This window comes from Carcharhinus amblyrhynchos, chromosome 1, assembly GCF_965287045.1.
Source record: "Carcharhinus amblyrhynchos chromosome 1, sCarAmb.v2.hapA, whole genome shotgun sequence".
NCBI lineage: Eukaryota > Metazoa > Chordata > Chondrichthyes > Carcharhiniformes > Carcharhinidae > Carcharhinus > Carcharhinus amblyrhynchos.
This window is the reverse complement of record NC_137324.1, coordinates 128,853,054-128,873,351: the sequence shown is the minus strand read 5'-3', so window position 1 is coordinate 128,873,351 and position 20,298 is coordinate 128,853,054. Positions and strand designations below refer to the sequence as shown.

Here is a 20,298-nt window from a genome sequence, read left to right as displayed (position 1 = left end):
ACAAGTGCCAGGCAATGACTATCTCTAACAAGAAAGAATGTAACCAGCATCCCTTGACTTTCAATAGCAGTACAATCGCTGAATCCCTCATTATCAACATCCTGGGGGTTAAAATTGACTAGAAACAGAACTAGACAAGCCATACAAATAGCTACAAAGAGCAGGTCAGAGTCTAGGAATCTTGCAATCACTCATCTCCTGACACCCCAAAGCCTATCCATCATCTACAAGGCACAAGTCAGGAGAGTGATGAGATACTCTCACTTGCCTGATTGAGAGCACCTCCAACAAAACACAAGCTCAATACCATCCAGGACAAAGTAGCCCACTTGATTGGTATGCCTTCCACAAACAGTCAATCTCTCCACTACCTACCAATAGTGGTGGCTGTGTGTACTATCGACAAGGTGCATTGGAGGAATGCACTCAGGCTCCTTAGGCAGCACCTTCCAAAACTAAGATCACCACCATCTAGGAGAACAAGGGCATCAGGTACCTGGGAATGCCACCACCTGCAAGTCACTGACCATCCTGAATTAAAAATAAATCAGTGTTCCTTAGCTGTCGGCGTCTCAAAATCCTGGAATGCCCTCCCTAGCAGCACTGCGGATGCACCTCAGGGGCTGTAGTTGTTCAAAAAGAAAGCTCACCACCACCACCTTCTCAAGGGCAACTAAGGATGGGCTATAAATGCTGGCCTAATCAGCAATGTGCACATTCCATAAATAAATGAAAAATATATTGTTTACAATATCTAATCATATTTCAGAATTGACATTCAATTAATATTTACTCAGGTTTATAGTTCTGTCCTGTTACTCAGGTTTCTCAAATATTGTAACCTCCTCTGATTTCAGCTGAGTTATTGAGAGATACCACCTATTGACTCCAACATGGAGCAGTTTAAAGTTGTGGAGATTACAACTTGCAGATCTCCAGATGTGAAAGGGTGGGTGCAAAGAGGCCAATCTGCTTTAGCTTACCAGCAGTCACCAATTAGAAGCTTCTGGCTTAATCGGGTAACAGTGGCCACTGTTGGGAATGCACCTACAGGATAAGGGCACATTGATGGCATGTGCCCTCAAGACATTTGAGTAGGATCTGGAAGATCCAGGGCCAGTCAGGTGGGTAGCTGGCAATGCCTTTGCTACAGGAACAGCCACTGCCGGCGTGGGGGAGGCCTCCAATGAGCATCTAAAATGGAGGGATCACCTACACTGAAACCTTCTGGGAGGACTTGTAAGTTAACATTTTTTGTCTTTTTATTCCGCAGGTGGAGGTCCACCTCGTTGTCAAACGAGGGGCATGCACATGGAGGGCCGTGCGTAGGCTGCTCTTGGAGGTTCCGGGAGTGGCCTAGTACTTCGTGCCGGTGTGTGTGCTTGATCCTGGACTGGTAGATGGGCGCCGCAACAGCTCAGTGACTAGCACTGCTAGCTGTGCAGATACATGGATTTGGGCCTGTGTCTGTGGGAGTTTGTGCATTCTCCCTGTGGTTGCGTGGGTTTCCTCCGGGCGCTCCGGTTTCCTCCCACACCCCAAAGATGTGCTCTTAGGCTGATTGGTTTACCAAATTGACACTATTCTCCCCTGAATCTGGCTAAGTTAGGGGTTCCATTCGTAGACGCGCAGGGTAGAATAGGTGTAGGGTGATGCGGCGGCGCGGGCTCGTTGGGCCGAAGGGCCTGTTTCCCGTGCTGGGTTGTTCTTTGTTCTTTGACATCAAGTGATAGGCTCTCCGGATATGGGAAAAATGCCCATGGAGGTGGAAAGTGGCTCTTATTGGCCATTTAAGTGGCTCAGCTGGTCTGCCACTTTCCTGCAGCTGGCAAAACGGTGTGTCTGTGGGTAGATTCGGGTACAAAGAACAGCACAGCACAGGAAACAGGCCCTTCGGCCCTACAAGCCCGCGCCGCCCATTTTAACGCTCAGTGAATGCCTCATTCCAATCCATGCCATTTTTCCAGCCTTCGCCCTTTATATATTTTTGTGGCAGAACTTACTTTTAAAAATTAGAGAATGAGAGTCTTCTCATTGCCTTCCTTGTGTTATTTATAATTTAATTCCTCAACTCAATAACAGAAATCAACAAATTGTATTTACATGTTGTCTCTAACCAAGTAAAATGTTCTGAGGCAATTTAGCAGGGGTATAATCCAACAAAAATCAAGGCCAAATACAGAAAAAAAACTTGGTCAAATAGGTGAGTTCTAAGAAGGGGCTGAAAGGAAGAGAAGGTTGCGGAGAGTTGGAGGGCATTCGTGAAAAGGGCTCCTGACAACCAAATTCATGACTGGTAATGGTGGGAAAAGGGAGAGTGGGATGCCATAAAAGGTCAGCAGAGGAGGAATAGACAGTATGTAGAGCTGGATAAAGTTAGAGATAGGATGCAGAGACTGCAGTTTTGGATGTGTTCTGTTTTAAGAGAGTGAATGAGCAATGGAATAGTGAATCTGCAGATGATAAATGCATGACTAAGGATTTCAACAGTAGACAGGCATAGGTAGGAATACTATAAAGGTGAAAGCAGGTAGGCTTTGTACTACAGACGACTTGTCAGTTGGAAAAATAATCAGCGTCACACAGATTCTGAAGGCTATTTCAGTTGATGACAATGACCCGGAGTGGGTCAATTAGTAGCAAGTTACAAGGCTCGGCAGGGGTCAGAGATGATGGTTTCGATCTTAACATTTAGCTGGAGAAAAATGTGGCTCAGCCAGGAAGCAGGGAAATAATATACATGCTGTGGAAAGGACAAGTGTGATTAGGTCAAGAGAGTGCCAGAGAGGTGGAGATGCATGTCACCGGCATACATATGAAACTTGACCCATGTCTTTGATAGGCGGAGTCAAGTTGTTAATGCAGGGAGCAGAAGTTTCACCTCTTCAACTTCACTTCCACCAGACTTGAGCGTAACTGGCACAAGACTGGACTGTATCAAGCACTTTCAGGCTTTATACTCCCTTGTCAGAACTGCTCATTATGTAATTATAGGATAATGCTGGAGTGCGAATATAACCACTGGCTATTTTTTCCTCGACATTAAAACATCTCCTTATACCCCTCCTGTCCCCTACATCCTCATCTCCAATAAGTTTCAGGAATTCATGAAGCCTTTGTAATGAAGGTTAGAGCCACCTGTTCAGTTACCTGTTTCATTCCCTCACCCCTTGATTTTTGTCATGTCTCTCTCCTATCTCCTCATGCTTTCTTTGAATTTGTCTTGTCCAATGTTTGACTCCATTCTCACTAAATTTTCTTTCTGGACTTCAATGCTATCTGATATAATTATTTTCCTCAAGGTACTGTTCCTTTCCTTTTCAATTCAGTCGTTGACCCTCTTCTTGCTTGGAAAAAAGCCACTCTTCACCCCTGTGTAAAGAATCATCCCTTCCCAACCTTTTTTCACAAACTCACAACAGAGGACAAGAGCAGAAGATACAAGGGAATACCACCTGCAAGTTCCCCTCTGAGCCACACATGACCCTGACTTGGGATTACAACCCAATTTCTTCACTCTCATTGGGTCAAAAACCTGGAACTCCTTCCTAACAGCACTAGGGGTGTACTTACACTACATGGACTGCAGCAGTTGAAGAAGGTGGCACATCATCACTTTCTCAAAAGCATTAAGGGATGGGAAACAAATGGTGGCCAAGCCAATGACATCCACATCCCATGAAAGAATTAAAAAAAATAAGGACACTACAAGCAACTTTCAGCAAAATTGAAATTGTCTTGTGTTCCAGTTCCAGAGTAGAGAGGGAAAAAGTTAAATTTAGTACCTAGATATTAAGAAAGTATAAGATAACAGATTAACATAGACAAGAGAGAAAATAGGAAAAAATGGTTAAGAAGAAAGTCAGAGCAGGAATGAAAATATGAAAATGTCTTGTTTAGGATTGAATTCAAAGTGTATATGGGTATCAGCATAATATTCCAATAAACCTATTCCCAAATATCAGTAATACCATTATGATACTTTCTGACTCTTCAGCATCTTGAAGTTAATATTTTCCTAAGAAAGGATGATATTTCCTGCAAGTTTAAAGATTAAGACAGTAAACTTAATATTAAAAGACAGTTGTCAAAAAGAAATGAAGAGGAGATACTTTGGTGATTCTTGACCGCAACACTTGCTGACCCGCCTGTGGCAAAACAAACATCTCTTCAATCGAAGAAAAAGAGGCAATAAACCCTTCATTTCTCTCTAACAAATTAAGGCCACCAAAGCTAAGATTCCCATTACTCTTTTTCTCTCTCTCTCTCTCTGTTCTTTGCTTTAAGGCTGATGCATTTTGTAGTCTCTGACCAGGTGGATTGTGCAAGTCCCTGAAATGGTAACCTGCCCACTTCATTGCATCAGCTAACCACAATCTTCTTTGCTTGGCTATTGACCACCTTAAATAAACTACAGTAATTTTAGTAAATTAGTCATTTTAATCATGGATTCTAAAAATTGTGTAAATTGATCACCTTTAACGGGTTTGTGAAGTGAAAGATGGGGGAATAGACTAGAAGAGATGCCAATAAGTCACGATAGAGCAATATTTACCTTCCTGTGCCCGTGAAGCAGATGCTGGTGATGCAGAGGTTGATACTGGTGGATCAGCTAATGGTGGTTGCTGTCTTGCAAGAGGTGCTCCAACGACTGGAAGTGTTGCTACTTTCGCTCTGTCAGGTAGGTAACTTTGGTTGATATTATGTGGCATCGAAAGGGGTGGACCTAAAAGCAGAACAAAGCTTGATTGCAAACAATGTGTGTGACTTGACTGTACATTAAATACATGATAATAAATATCTAAATAGCATGTTTCAGAGTTCCTGCAGACCACGGATCACAGGAACAAAGAATGGCCTCAATTTTTAATGTGGCACACTGCTCCTCTCCTTACACTCAACTCAAGCAGCTCTTGTGGGATTCAGCCTCATTTCAATAGTAATGGTGAGGTTTTTGAGTTGGGTGGGAATGGTTCAGGGCAGGGAGCAGTAAGAAATTGCTCTCACCTTGCTGATGCAGATAAGAGTGCCAGGAGAACCAGTGATCCGGTTTCCTCCCACAGTCCGAAGGTGTGCAGGTTAGATTGATTGGCCATGCTAAATTGCCCCTTAGTGTCCCAGGGTCTGTATGTTAGAGAGATGAGTTGGGTTAATATGTGTGTTTTTGGGGATAGGGCCTGAGTAGGACTGCTGTTGGTGCAGGCTCGATGGACAGAATGGTCTCCTTCTGCACTATAGGGATTCTATGATTTTACGATTCTATGATAAGTTAAAAACAAATGTTTTTTAAAAAATGACATTGCTCAGCTAACTAATTGCTCTCAATAACTGTAAACATAAGAACATAAGAAATAGGAGCAGGAGTAGGCCAACTAGCCCTTCGAGCCTGCCCCGCCATTCAATAAGATCATGGCTGATCTGTCGTGGCTCAGTTCCACATTCCCGCCCTCTCCCCATAACCCTTAATCCCCTCTCTTATCAAAAACCCATCAACCCGCATCTTAAAAATATTTAGCGAGGTAGCCTCCACCACTTCAACGGGCAGAGAATTCCAGAGATTCACCACCCTTTGAGTGAAGAAGTTCCTCCTCAACTCCGTTCTAAACCGCCGCCCCTTTATCTTGAGGCTGTGCCCCCTAGTCCTATTATCCTTTCTGAGCGGGAAGAGTCTCTCCACCTCTATCCTATCCATCCCATTCATCATCTTATACGTCTCAATGAGATCTCCCCTCATTCTTCTAAACTCTAACGATTACAAGCCTAATTTATTCAGCCTCTCCTCATAGCTCAACCCCCTCAACTCCGGCATCAGCCTAGTAAACCTCCTCTGCACTCCCTCCAAGGCCAAAATATCCTTGCGTAAGTACGGCGCCCAAAACTGCACACAGTACTCCAGCTGCGGCCTCACCAATGCCCTATACAGCCGCAGCAAGACCTCCCTACTTTTATATTCAATCCCCCTCGCGATGAAGGCCAGCATCCCATTTGCCTTCCTGACCACCTGCAAGCTGGGTTTTTGCGACTCATGCACAAGGACCCCGAGGTCCCTCTGCACCGTCGCCTGCTGCAGTTTTTCTCCACGTAAGTAATAATCCTTCCTACCAAAGTGGACCACCTCGCACTTGCCAACATTAAATTCCATTTGCCAGTTCCTGGCCCATTCGCCCAGCCGATCTAGATCCTTCTGCAGACTCTCCCCATCCTCCGCACAATTTGCCGTTCCACCAACTTTGGTGTCATCAGCAAATTTCGACACCCTACACTCGGTTCCCTCCTCCAGATCATCTATATAAATGGTAAAAAGCTGAGGCCCCAGCACCGACCCCTGGGGCACTCCACTAGTCACCATCCGCCAATCCGAATAGCACCCATTGACCCCCACTCTCTGCCTCCTATTTGACAACCAGTCCTCCATCCACGCTAACACCCTACCCCCAACTCCATGCCCCCGACCTTCTGCAATAACCTCGTGAGGTACCTTGTCAAACGCCTTCTGAAAATCAAGAAAGACCACATCCACTGGCTCTCCGCTATCCACCGCCCTAGACACATCCTCATAGAACTCCAGTAAATTTGTCACACACGACTTCCCTTTAACGAAACCGTGCTGCGTCTGCTCTATCAAGCAGTTCCCCTCAAGATGCCTCGCTATTTCCTCCTTGATGACGGATTCTAACATTTTACCTACAACAGACGTTAAACTAACCGGCCTATAATTCCCCGCCTTTTGCCTGGCACCCTTCTTAAACAACGGCGTAACATTAGCCGTTTTCCAATCTTCCGGCACTTCCCCGGAATCCAGCGACGTCTGGAAAATAACCACCAAGGCATCCACTATCACCTCCGCCATTTCTTTCAGAACCCTCGGATGCATTCCATCCGGTCCTGGGGACTTGTCCACAATCAGCCCCTCCAGTCTGTCGAGCACCGCCTCTCTAGTAACAGTAATGTCATTAAGACCCTCCAGTCCTACCACCTTTCCATCTCTAACATCCGGCAAATTATTCACGTCCTCCTCCGTGAAGACAGAAACAAAAAAGTTATTCAAGACCTCAGCCATATCCCCATCCCCTACCACTAAGTCCCCCTTCTCATCCTCTAAGGGTCCAACGTTCACCCTAGCCAGCCTCTTCCTTTTTATATATTTATAAAAACTCTTGCTATCCTTTTTTACATTAAGCGCTAGCCCAGCTTCATAGTTTCTCCTACCCTTCTTTATCAACTTCTTTGTCAATCTTTGTTGACATTTAAACCTCTCCCAATCCTCTTCTCGCCCACTACTCTTAGCTACTCTAAACGCCTCCGCTTTTAATTTAACACTTTCCTTCACCTCCTTCATTATCCACGGCTTATTACCTCTCCTCCTACGGTCCTTTTTGACCATCAGAATAAATTTCTGCTGAGCACCAAGAAAGATCTCCTTAAAGATCCTCCACTGCTCCTCAGCAGACCTACCTTCCAACGCGCTCCCCCAGTCCACATTCGCCAATTCTTCTCTCATCCTACCGTACTCCCCTCTGTTCAAACAAAGGACGCGTGTCCGGGAACCCACTTTCTCCTCCTCCATCTGCACCAGAAACTCCACCATACAATGATCACAGTATGAATATATTTAAAATAGCAAAACAGAAGAGCAGCTGGTTAACTCTAACCACCCCTTTCCACCTACTGGCAGCCATGTGATCTCCTGTGAGGCAAATAGAAAATAACTTAAAAACTAAGCTCATTCAAGGGGAAAAGGCAACTCTGGGAACTTAGGAAGGCGATGGAAATTAGGTCTAGGAGACTACAATCTGCATGAAGATCATCATCTAACATCGCTGAGATGTGGTGAGATTAGCATCAGCCAAGGAATCCTCCAAGTCATTAGTGAACAACCGCAAACGCACAATAACTACATGGGCTTAGATCTTGTTCCAGAGCTTCCAGACCCCTTCCAAAAAATCCTGCTGACATCTGACCGAGCTCTATTCTTATGTACGTTATGTTCCTGATGCACGTCCACTGGCCCTCTTCAACCGGTCTAATTCCAATAGTCAATCCATAAAGACGGTGTAGTCCTTTCATTATTATAAGAGCAATTCATTCTATGATTGAGTTTTTGAAGATGTAACCATGATGGTAGATGAGGGCAGTGCGGCTGATGTTGTCTATGTGGACTTTAGCAAGGCCGTTGACAAGGTACCGCATGGTAGGTTATTGCATAAGGTTAGATCTCACAGGATCCAGGGTGAGGTAGCTAAATAGATACAAAATTGGCTTGATGGCAGAAGACAGAGGGTGGTTGTAGAGGGTTGTTTTTTAAACTGGAGGCCTGACACCAGCGGTGTACCTCAGGGATCAGTGGTCATTATATTAATGATTTGGATGAGAACATAGGAGGTATGGTTTCTAAGTTTGCAAACACCACCAAGATTGGTGGCATAGTGGACAGTGAAGAAGGTTATGTCGGATTGCAATGGAACCTTGATCAATTGGGCCAGTGAGCTGACGAATGGCAGATGGAGTTTAATGTAGATAAATGCAAGGTAATGCATTTTGATATACTGAACCAAGGCAGGACTTACTCAGTTAATGGTAGGACACTGGGGAAGAGTTACAGAGCAAAGAGATCTAGGGGTACAGGTTCATAGCCCCTTGAAAGTGGAGTCACAGATGGACAGAGTGGTGAAGAAGGCATGCTTGGATTCATTGGTCAGAACATTGACTACAGGACTTGGGACATCTTGTTGAAGTTGTACAAGACATTGGTAAGGCCACACTTGGAATATTGTCCACAGTCCTGGTCACCGTATTATAGAGGGGATATTACTAAACCTGAAAAAGTGCAGAAAAGGTTTACTAGGATGCTACAGGGACTGGATGGTTTGAGTTACAAGGAGATTCTGGATAGACTGAGACTATTTTCTCTGGAGTGTAGAAGGCTGAGGGGTGATCTTATAAAGGTCTACAAAATAATGAGAGGCACAGATCAGGTAGATAGTCAATATCTTTTCCCAAAGGTACAGGAGTAAAAAAAACTAGAGGGCATAGGTTTAAGGTAAGAGGGGAGAGATACAAAAGTGTCCAGAGGGGCAATTTTTTCATACAGAGGGTGGAACAAGCTGCCAGAGGTAGTAGTAGAGCTGGGTACAATTTTGTCTTTTCAAAAGCATTTAGACAGTTATGTGGGTAAGATGGTATATGGGTACAGAGGGATATAAACGTGGGCAATTGGGACTAGCTTAGGGGTTTTAAAAAAAAAGGGTGGCATGGACAAGTTGGGACGAAGAGCCTGTAAACCTCTATGACTATTAAAAAATTTGATTTTTGAGACAATTAATGTTACGTTAATTGCTGAAATTATGCAAATAGTACCAGATTTTTTAAAAATGCCAAATCACCTTCCATGCTTTTTTCTTTAAACTCTACTTGTGGTCAAAGTAAAAAATACAAAATTATTTTGCTTTATTAGGACATTCAATCCGCAGTTGCCCACCCATTTCAGTTGTCTGCTACCCTGGTATCTGACGCCTAGCAGTGGAGAGTATAGCCACAGGTGATAGTAAAACAAAGAGTGTTAAGTCAAGGAGAAATAACATTTGCCACTTGATAAGAAACAGGAGCAGGATAGGCCATTTGGCCTCTCGAGCCTGCTCCACCATTCAAAAAGACTTTGGCTAATCTGATTTGTGACCTTAACTCCACTTTCCCACATGCCCCTCCATAACCCTTGGCTCCCTTGTAGTTCAAAAATTTGTCTAATTCAGCCTTGAATGTATTCAATTACCAAGCCTCCAAGGTTTACTGGAGAAGTAAATTCCAAGATTAACGAGAGAAGAAATTCATCAGAACAAGAGCTAGGAGCAGGGATGGCATGGTGGCACAGTGGGTCCCAGGTTTGATTTAAGCCTTGGGTGACTGTGTGGAGTTTGCATGTTCCCCCAGCACCTATGTGGGTTTCCTCCCACAGTCCAAAGGTGTCCAGGTTAGGTGAATTGGTCATGCTAAATCGATCCTTAGTGTCAGGGGTTCTAACAGGTTAAATACATGGGATTACAGGGATAGGGCCTGTTCCAATTGTTGTTGGTGCAGGATCGTTGAGCTGAATGGTCTGCTTCCACACTATAGGGATTCTATTATTCTATGATTCTGTAGGTGACAATTTAGCCCCTTGACCTGCTCTGCCATTCAAAAGGATCATCTCAGCCTCATCTCCACCTTCCTGCCCACTCTCCATAACCTTTCTTCCCACTACTAATCAAAAAACTACCTCCCTCCTGCGATGATAGTAGTGCAATTGACATAAATATATATAGTACACATATATAATATTTATGTTTAAGGGAAATATTTTAAAATTCAACTTATTCTCCAGGCAGTCGCTATGTCTGGAGGACTTGCAGCTCAGATGCTGGGACAGCAGGGTGATTACCCATTTTAACCATGTAGTATTTACTTAGGATAGAACTAATGGATTTAGTTTATAGATGGAGATTTACCCTGGAGCTTTTCATTAGTTTCACTGAAAGGGTCATGAGTTATCCCTCAGGTGCTGATGTGGTAATGGGAGAAGCTAGGTGAGTAGCAGGGAAAAACTAAGCCGTTGCAGTGAGAGGTCTGCTAAAGTCAAAGGTATGTGTAGGCTTTTCCTGAGAATTCTCTCTCCACAAAAACTCTCTGAAAGATTCAAGGCTGTTAACACAATTTATTACAAGTATGTATGAATGGGATTTATTTGGAACTGGAGCAGTCATAAACTAGAAAGTAAAGTTGCTTCCTTTCATTGTTCAATATTGTTCAATTGTTAATAGTTAAGCAACTTCATTTGTCTGAGTTACATTTAAACTGTTATTAAATAAAGTTTGCTTTGCTATAAAAGATCCATACTTTGTCAATGGAATCACTCCTGGAGAGACATATCCTATGCTCACAATTATGCCAAGAGGAGAAAAGTTGTTAGGGTCAAGTTAGGCTTCCTAATGTAACTTGAGATTCTGGTCCAGAACCTGATATTCCTCAAATTTGTTGAGTGTTTCAGCATCCACTGCACTCTGGGGTAGAGAATTCCGCAGATTCATGACTCTTTGAATGAAGTAATTTCTTCTCATTTCTGTTTTAAATGTGCCAACTCAGATTAAAACTACCATTTCTCATTCTACAATGTCCAACAAAGGGAAACAACCACTCTATGTCTGCTCAATCCACATTAGCATCCATATACCTCATTTTTTGAAACTCCAGCAAGTATAGGCCTAAATGCTCAATCTCTCTTCATAAGACAAGTCCTCCATCCTGCTACCAATCTAATGAACCTTCTCAGAAATACCTCAAATGCATTCACATCCTTCCTCAAGTAAGGGAATCAAAACCGTATGTGGTACTCCAGATGTGGTGTTACCAATGCCCTGTACAGCTGCAACAGCACGTCCCCACTTTTACACTCTATTCCATTAGCAGTAAATGCCAAAATTCCATTTGCCTTCCTTATTATCTGCTGCACATGCATTTTAACTTGGTGCAATTCGTACAGAAGGACACCCAGATCCTTCCGTACCCAAAGCATTTTGAAATTTCTCTCCGTTTAGCCTTTTTACTTCTCTGACCAAAATGAATAACCTCACACTTATCCATAATGAAGTTCCACCTGTTAAATTTTGGTCCACTCACCTAACTTGCACATATCCAACTGTAAATTTCTCATTTCCTCATTGCTTTCCCATCTATTTTAGTGTCATCTGCAAATTTGTCTACAACACATACTGTCCATGCATCCAAGTCATTAATATAGATGTAAACAGTTGAAGCTCAAGGACCGAACCCTGTGTCAACCAGAAAAAGATCCATTTATCCCCACTCTCTGCTTTCTGTTGATTAGCCAATCCTCTGTCCAAGTTTACCCCCAAACTTGTGGGATTAACCTTTCATGCGGCATCTTATCAAATATCTTCCAGAAGTCCAGATACACTACATCAACAGGACCATCATTATCCACTATGCTTGTTACATCTTTGAGGAACTCCAGCAAATTAGTCAAACACGATTTATCCTTCATATACCATGCTGCCTCTAATAGATTCCTCATCCACTGAGTCTTAAATGGGAAACTTCTCATTTTTAAAAGATTACCCACTTTCCTTAAGCCTCCTCAGAATCATTCCAGTTTCTAGAAAATCCTCCCATTCTTCTAGACTCCAGTGAGTATCAGGCCAATCTGTTCAACCTTTCCCCATAACACAATCCCCTCATCCCAGGGACCAAACTAGTCCACTTTCTCCAAACTACTTCCAGGGCAAGTATATTATTTTTAAATAAGGAAACCAGAACCAAAGCAGTACTCCCCGTCCTGTCCTGCTGTACCAAGACTTCCCTACTTTTAAATTCCGCCCCTCTTGCAATAAAGGCCAACATTCCATTTGTCTTTCCAAACACGGGCTGTACCTGCATTTTTTGATTCGTGTTCAAGGAAACCCAGATCCCTCCGTGCTGCGGCATTCTGCAGTCTCTTCATTTAAATAATATTCTGCTTTTCTACTCTTCCCACTGAAGAGGACGAACTCACATCTTCCCACATTATAATCCATCTGGCTTTTTTTTACTTAACCAATTTTCACTTAACCCATCTGTATCTCTTTGCAAGACGGTGTCCTCCTTGCAACTCATCTTCCTATCTTCAGCAAATTTGGCTACAAAACAATTAGCATCTTCATCCAAGTCCTTAATATAGTTGAGGCCCAGCACTGAATCCCTGTGGCAGTCCACACTTGTGACAATCCCAACACTGTTTTCTGTTAGTCAATCCTTTTTGCTAATATATCATTCCCAAGCTCTTATCATATATAACCTTTCATGTAGTACCTTATCAAGTGTTTCTGGAAATCTACTGGTTCCCCCTGCTTTATCCTCAAAGAACGCTAATGAATTAAAGATGATTTTCCTTTCTCAAACACTAACGCTATCTGATTGTGCTATGGTTTTTCTAAATGTCCCACTCCTGGCTGGCACAGTGGTTAGCACTGCTGCCTCACAGCACCAGTGACCTGCATTCAATTCCAGCCTGTGTGGTGTTTGCATGTTCTACCCATGCCTGCATGGGTTTTCTCTGGGTGCTCTGGTTTCCTCCCACAGTCCAAAGTTAGTTGGATTTGCCTTGCTAAATTGTGTTAGTGTCCCACGATGTGTAGGTTAGGGGATCAGCAGGGTAAATACGTGGGATTATTGCGGTAGGGCCTGAGTGATCTGCGCTGTTGGAGGGTTGGCGCAGACTCAATGGGCCGATTGGCCTTATTCTACACTAAAAGCATTCTGTGATATCTCCTTAATAACGGATTGCAGTATTTTCCCAATTACAGATGGTACTGTTACGTAACTGGCCTATAGTTTCTTGCTTTTGGTCTTCCGTGATGAAGGTGTCATTTCCAGTTAGGTTGTCAGACACAAAAGTATCACGTAGTATTAGGGCTGGATATGACAGTGAACCTTTTGTTTAAGAAAAGGGCACAGCAAAGTAGAAAATAGTCCTGTCATTAATTCTACACGAGGGCGCATCATACTAGATTTTGCAATGCAATTGAGAATGGTTTTAACAACTTAGTCCAAAGTTGCTCTGGTTTAATAAGATATAAATCAGTAGCACTGTAATTACTGAGACAACTTTAAAAAAAGTATGTAAATTGTCTGAAGAATGCAACATATATCATTTTTAAACTTTTGTGTTGGTGGGAAATGCTTGAGTAACTTCAGAATTCCTCTAAATTTTAGGCACTATTAAATAGATTCATCAACAAAGGCTGAAAATGAAGTATACAAGTAGGGTTGTTTGTTAGAGTCATAACAAAAATGTACCATGTATTTCTCATTCCCTCCCTTGGAAAGGAAAACCCAGAAAATATCCCATACCTGCACTGGTTTGGCTATTTGTAGAGGAAACAGCAGCTGTAGGATTGGTTGGTGCTGGCATTGATGCTCCAGGTGATGGGTGCCATGATGCAGTAGTATTTCCAGCAGGATAAGGTTGAAAAGATCCTTGTGCGGGTCTCTGTACAGTTTCTGGCAATGGTTTCACATGACTGGGTAAGACACCAACTAAAGGCTGACTGGTAGGAGGATGAAAAGTCTGAGAGGTTAAAGGAGCATTATAATGGGTGTTGAAAGCAGGCATAGCAGGATGATAAGAGAAGCCAGGATAAGAAGAAGAATGAGGAGGAATACCCTGAGTAGTACTTTGAGAAGGTACATTGTAGGGAACTTGACCTGGATAGTGTCCACCACTTGGAACATAACCACCTTGTGGAGGAGCACTTACAAACGTAGGATCTAACTGAGGTCTGGCAGAGGTCAGATTAGGATTCAAGGGTAGTGCGGTGTACATCTGACCAGGTCCTTGAGGAGCACCCAATGATGTAGGACATAGAGGAGGTCTGATGATATTGTGGACGGGTGCCTGGTAGTTGTTCTGGTAATAGTTAAAGTCGTACTGTCCAGCCATGGGTACAAGTGGTGCTTTATTGGGCATTTGCTGGTGATGTTCTGGAGCAGTACTGCTGTTCTGCAGAGGTGCTCCATGTCCAGTAGAGAGAGGTTGCTGCATAGACAACTAATTTTGTATAGAGCCTGAAAAGAAAAAGAAATATAGCTATAACAAATAGTTATGAAATGATCAGTTACAAATAGTGATTTGTGAAAAACCAAAGACACATATATCTTTCCAAACTATTTCAATCGTGTGTTATATTTTCACAGCATTGCATCCAGTGATGAGAGTTTTAAAATGGCACTTCTCTTTCTGATTCCAGTTACAACTCCTATTCTTTAACCACATATCACAAACCTAAGTTATTTGAAGTCATTTGTCTGCCATCACTCAGTGATAGCACACAAATCCAAAACTTGCTGACTGATCTACCTCAGGTGACGCAAACCTTGTTGGTACTGGGCTGTCGGAGGTATCACATTTTGGATGAAATGTTAGACTGAGGTCACATTTGTTGTCTTACGTGATAGATCCATGTATCTGATCAGGGACCAGTTAATTCAGCTGAGAGTATACTATATGTTTGAGTCACTGTAGAATCATTTTAAAGTAAGATGCTATTCACAAACATCAGGGGCAAGATTTCACAGCCTTGCTCACCCCGAAACCGCAAAATCGCACCCAAGGTCAACAGATCTTCCCATCTGTTTCAGGTAGAAGCCAAAAGGTCTGCTGTTAGATCCAGAATGTTGGCAGCTTCTGTGCCAAATGAAATGAGACATTTAAATTACTGGATGAAAGTAAACCTTAACGTATGCTGGGATTTCAGCTTCTGTGAAAATAAGAGAATTTGTAAAAATTTACAAGATTCAAAGTACGAAAGTGTGCATGTGATTGTCAAGTGTGTTCACTTCAACGTAAGATTGTATATCCAAAAGTGGGACTGAAGAACAAATTACATTTTAAGTTAAAAGGCTGATTTTTAAAAAATTACTTGTGCAATTGTGAAAGGCACTGAAGAGCTCGTTTCATAAAAGACAAGCTTCAGCCTTAAAGTCTTGATGTTATATTGGGTGTCCGGTCGAAATTCAATTTGAACTTTTCAAAAAACTGTTTTAATTGGACTAGAGTTTAAAAAACCATTATTGCTTTAAATCATTTAAATTAAAGATGTGTGGTCCGCTTCTAAAGGTTTGTAAGTTTTAAAAAATTGAAAAATAATGACTTGTAAAAACTAAAATACAATTGGATTATTTTTCAATTATTTAAGGTAGCAGAATTGTTTGCATCCAAGAATGATCCACTCTGTCTTCCTGCACGCAAGCAGAGTAATTAACCTTTTCCTCTGATAGCTGCTTTATTTTATTAAATTCACCACACAACTTTTACATTGCAGAGCGTAAACTTATATAATAGGCATTATTAAAATTTTAAAAGTGAGAAATGTGAATGGACAAGTTAACCTATTGGGCTCTTGGCTGGAACCATATTGGATTTTTAGTTTTTCTTTTAAACAATAATGACTTTCAGATCAGGATGAACACTGATAAAGCTGCTGAATCTCTTGCTGCACCATAATTTTCAGAATTTATCCACAGATGTCAAATGTTACAGCATGGTAATGATTTCCACTTCAAAAACTTGCCCTTAACCCAATCAGGTCATTTGTTATCTTCTGAGGCACAAAGTCTTCAAGTAGGGTAAATATGAAAGCTATCTCCAAACTAATCGTCTGCACCTTTGTATTTAATGTAAAACCACCAAGTCTGGACACCGTTTCAGAGATTGGAGTCGATGAAATAAGTCAATACGAGTTACTATTTGAAGCACCCAAGGGAAAATTTGTCAGAAACTTAAGAGGAACTATTGAAACAAAATCTGGGTAAGTCCTGTGTATCAGGGAGAAAATTTTGCACAGAAATAAAATTGAACATTGGCAAAAGCTTACAGATCAAGAATAATGCTATTTAAATTTAGGGTCATTTTGAATAATGAAACATCAGATACAATTTAACCAGTTATTTTTGAAAAATAAAAGAATGTCTAATTAGGGAACAGACTAGCAAAACTTATTAATTTCTGGAATCAAGTGAGAATGTTTATCTTAGTTTTAAAGATATTATGAAAATATTGTATTGTACAGTAAAAATCCTCCAGGGCTTACGAATGAAACAGAAGGCAAATCAATGGGATGCTACTTAAGGTAAAAAATATGGAGACTAGAAAATCATACCAATAGAATTGGAAAAATAAAATCACCAGACTGGAGTTCAATAGAATATATCAATCTGATATTAATGTATATTCTAGAGAAACGAAGGCATCGATGAGACTAATAAATTGATGTTTCTCGAAGATGTTTGTATACTTTACCTAAGAACTTAAAGAAAAACAGCCACGAGCTGAGGCATCACCATGTATGGGGAAATAAAGAAAGATCTTGAGACAGACATTGCTTGCCCTTCGACACATCCCTCCCCCTACCCATTCACTATGATCACCTGAAAGTCCAAGAATGACTCATAATACAAGGCACATGTGGCATGAGATTGTATACTGCAATAAGCAAACATGATCTGTACAAGTAAGAAGCAGAAATTTATGACGAGTCTGCACCCTGATCCTTCTAAAGTTAAGTGATTGTTTGGGCAGGCAACAGAGACCAGGCCATCCAGTACATCAATGTGAATCAGTAAATCTTCTCAACTGTCACAGGATGCACGTCAATTATGCCCGTTCTGATTGTGTGTTGTGTCTGAATTGTCCCTTCTCAATAAACCACTTTAAACTAAATCGCTTATGACTCCAGTTCTTGAGTAATCTGTTACCCCCAATCACATCTGACAGAGAAACTTTATTCCTGATTCCAACCCTGATACCTGCCACAGACTGGACATTGAAGACAGCTCAGCTGGAGAGAGGAAAAGCCAGGTTTGAAACCAGGAGAAAGAGATGTCACTTAAAATATCACAGCACTGTGGAAGTCGAATGTAATGCCTTACTAAAATTAAAACAGAAATATTAGAACTATAGAGCAGGTCAGGCAGTTCTGACAGGAAAGGAAGGTTAAAATTTCTCAGCTCCCTTTGTTAGAGCTGCAAGTTTCAAAGCTAGGTTGTACCTGCATCCAAAACATGAACCTGCCTTTTCCTGTCAATAAATGCTGACTGACCTGTTCTATAGTTTGAGCAATTTAAAAAATGTTTCAGGATTTCAATATGGTCAGAGGTCTCTCTGCTTCATTTGTATGTATTCTTGATAGCCATTGCACCAGACTTGAATTCAGGCTCTCAATGATATATTTTAAAATCACAGTCATAAGAACGTAAGAAATAGGAGCAGGAGGAGACCATCTAGCCCTTCGAGCCTGCCCTGTCATTCAACAAGATCATGGCTGATCTGAAGTGGATCAGTTCCACTTTCCCGCTTTTTCCCCATAACCCTTAATTCCCTTGTCTATCAGAAACCTATCTACCCGTGACTTAAGTATATTCAGTGAGGTAGCCTCCGCCACTTCAATGGGCAGAGAATTCCAGAGACTCACCACCCTTTGAGTGAAGAAGTTCCTCCTCAACTCCAATCTAAACTGCACCCCCCCGCTTCCATGCTAACACCTTACCCCCAACTCTGTGCATCCTAAACTTTTGCAGCAATCTTTTGTGAGGCACCTTATCAAACGCCTTCTGGAAATCTAAAAACACCACATCCACCGGTTCCCCTCTGTCTACTGCACTAGTCACATCCTCATAGCAATCCAATAAATTCGTTAAACACGACTTCCCCTTCACGAATCCATGCTGCATCTGCTTGATCAAACCACTCTTTTCTAGGTGTCTCGCTATTTCTTCTTTGAAGACGGATTCCAGCATTTTTCTAACTATGGACGTTAAACTAACCGGCCTATAATTCCCTGCCTTTTCTCTACCTTTTTTAAACAGCGGCGTAATATTAGCCGTTTTCCAATCTTCCGGCACTTCTCCAGAGTCCAGCGAATTTTGATAAATAATTACTAAGGCATCCGCTATCACCTCTGCCATTTCTTTCAGAACCCTGGGATGCATTCCATCTGGTCCCGGGGACTTGTCTACCTTCAGTCCCGTTAGTCTATCAAGCACTACCTCTCTAGTGACAGTAATTGCATTAAGGACCTCATCACCTACCATCCTTCTATCTTTAATACTCAGCAAGCTGTGTCTTCCTCCGTGAAGACCGACACAAAAAACTTATTTAAAGCCTCAAGCCATTTCCTCGTTACCCACCGCTAAATCCCCCCTCTCATCCTCCAAGGGTCCAACTTTCACTCTAGCCAGTCTCCTCCTCTTTATATATTTGTAAAAGCTTTTACTATCACTTTTTATATTTAGTCAGGTTGGATGGTCACAGAGGAAGATTTCAAATTGAAAGCATATACCACAATCCCCCTGCCTCAATGTGCTGTGTCCGATGACTGATAGTCAAAGACTATTTCATCAGCCACCAGAGCTGGTTTCAAAAGATACAGAACTCAAACGGTAACCTGTGTGTGTGCATATGCACAAAGCCAAGTGTATATGAGCATGTATAGCAGCTGGTACTTGGGTTGTTTGTAAAATCTATTTATATCTTAATCCAGGGAGATAGATGATCATCTTCCCTTTACGGGGAGAGTTTTGCAATGTTTTTACTTTATGAACCAGAATTCAAGTTGAAATACATCAAGAAAGTACTAAAATGGTTTATAATATTAACCCTAGAGAACAAAACATTAGAAACATAGTTGGGATGAAAAATCCAGTTTAAACATGTTAGTTATGCTTGCTTTTCACCCCATTTCTCTCCATGCCTCCTTTACCACCACCTCTTTCTGCCCTATTTTGTATTGTTTCTTCCTGTCTAAATTAAGTTATTTCAAGTGATTTTTACACTCGGAAAATATTTAAGACCTTCCTCTTACTTTTCCTTCCCAGTTCTCATCATCTGTGCTACTGTATAAAGGTACTGAGTTTTTAAGTTCAAGTGGAGTGAAAATGGGCAGTTATTTCAGCCAATTCAATGCCAGACACTGAAGACTAGCCTGACAAGAGAAGTTTTATCCCGAAATAAACTTATCTTTAGTCTTGGGGCTTGATTTAGTTTCAACATTCAGCAATTTCTAAACTCAGTGAGGAGCCACAGTGCGAAAAAACTTGCCCCGTGACTTATCACATCCTCAGCAAAGCCTTTCAATTACTGATATGTATGAAAACTGCGGTAGTCCAAATTGCACACAAGATCCCCCAAACTGCTAGGGCGATGCATGTCTAGTTAATCCAGCCCCCGCTTTTTGGTGATACTGATTGTAGAAGGGGTGTTGGTGAGGGCACCAGAACTCTATGTTGTCCTTTAATTATTGAAAAAGGATGCTTTACATCCACCTGAATGGGCAAACAGAGCTTTCTGTTTAACATCTCAATCGAAAGATGGCACTTCTGACAATTCAGCACTTTCTCAGTATTGAACTGAACTAATCAGCCATAGAGTAGAGCTTATATTTAAATTCAGCTGACTTAAGGGACATAGGTGCTTTAACTGAGTAAAAATGGTATAAAGTGATTATTAAACTGCTTTCCAACCTGTGAAAGACAGAGCAAATGGACAAATCTGAGTGGCATGATAGTTATGTTTCACCCTGCCTTTTACAGTGGTAGGAAAAGCCAAGTCATAAGTCTTGGCCAGAATCTTAACTTTGGAAATCCATCTATAAGGCACAATTTAATTATGCTATCTTGAAATAATTTATGATGTCTAAGCAACAAACAGGATTCTAATTATTCATCTATCCATCGCTCATATATTCAAGATGGTGAACAATGTATTGTGACAAGATG

The 20,298-nt window shown here is 41.8% G+C and overlaps 1 protein-coding gene across 2 annotated transcripts in view; it reads right to left on the bottom strand.

Annotated features, from left to right (window-relative positions):
- The window catches only part of LOC145344998 (protein transport protein Sec24B-like), a 115,621-nt gene that overhangs the window by 85,034 nt on the left and 10,289 nt on the right, over positions 1–20,298 (bottom strand). For both annotated transcript variants that reach the window (XM_080192445.1, XM_080192456.1), the window contains exons 3-4: positions 13,879–14,592; positions 4,556–4,726 (exon numbers count right to left, since the gene is read on the bottom strand). In XM_080192445.1, coding sequence (XP_080048571.1) covers positions 4,556–4,726; positions 13,879–14,569 — 862 coding nt within the window. In that variant the 5' untranslated portion in view covers positions 14,570–14,592. The remainder of the gene's footprint in view (positions 1–4,555; positions 4,727–13,878; positions 14,593–20,298) is intronic.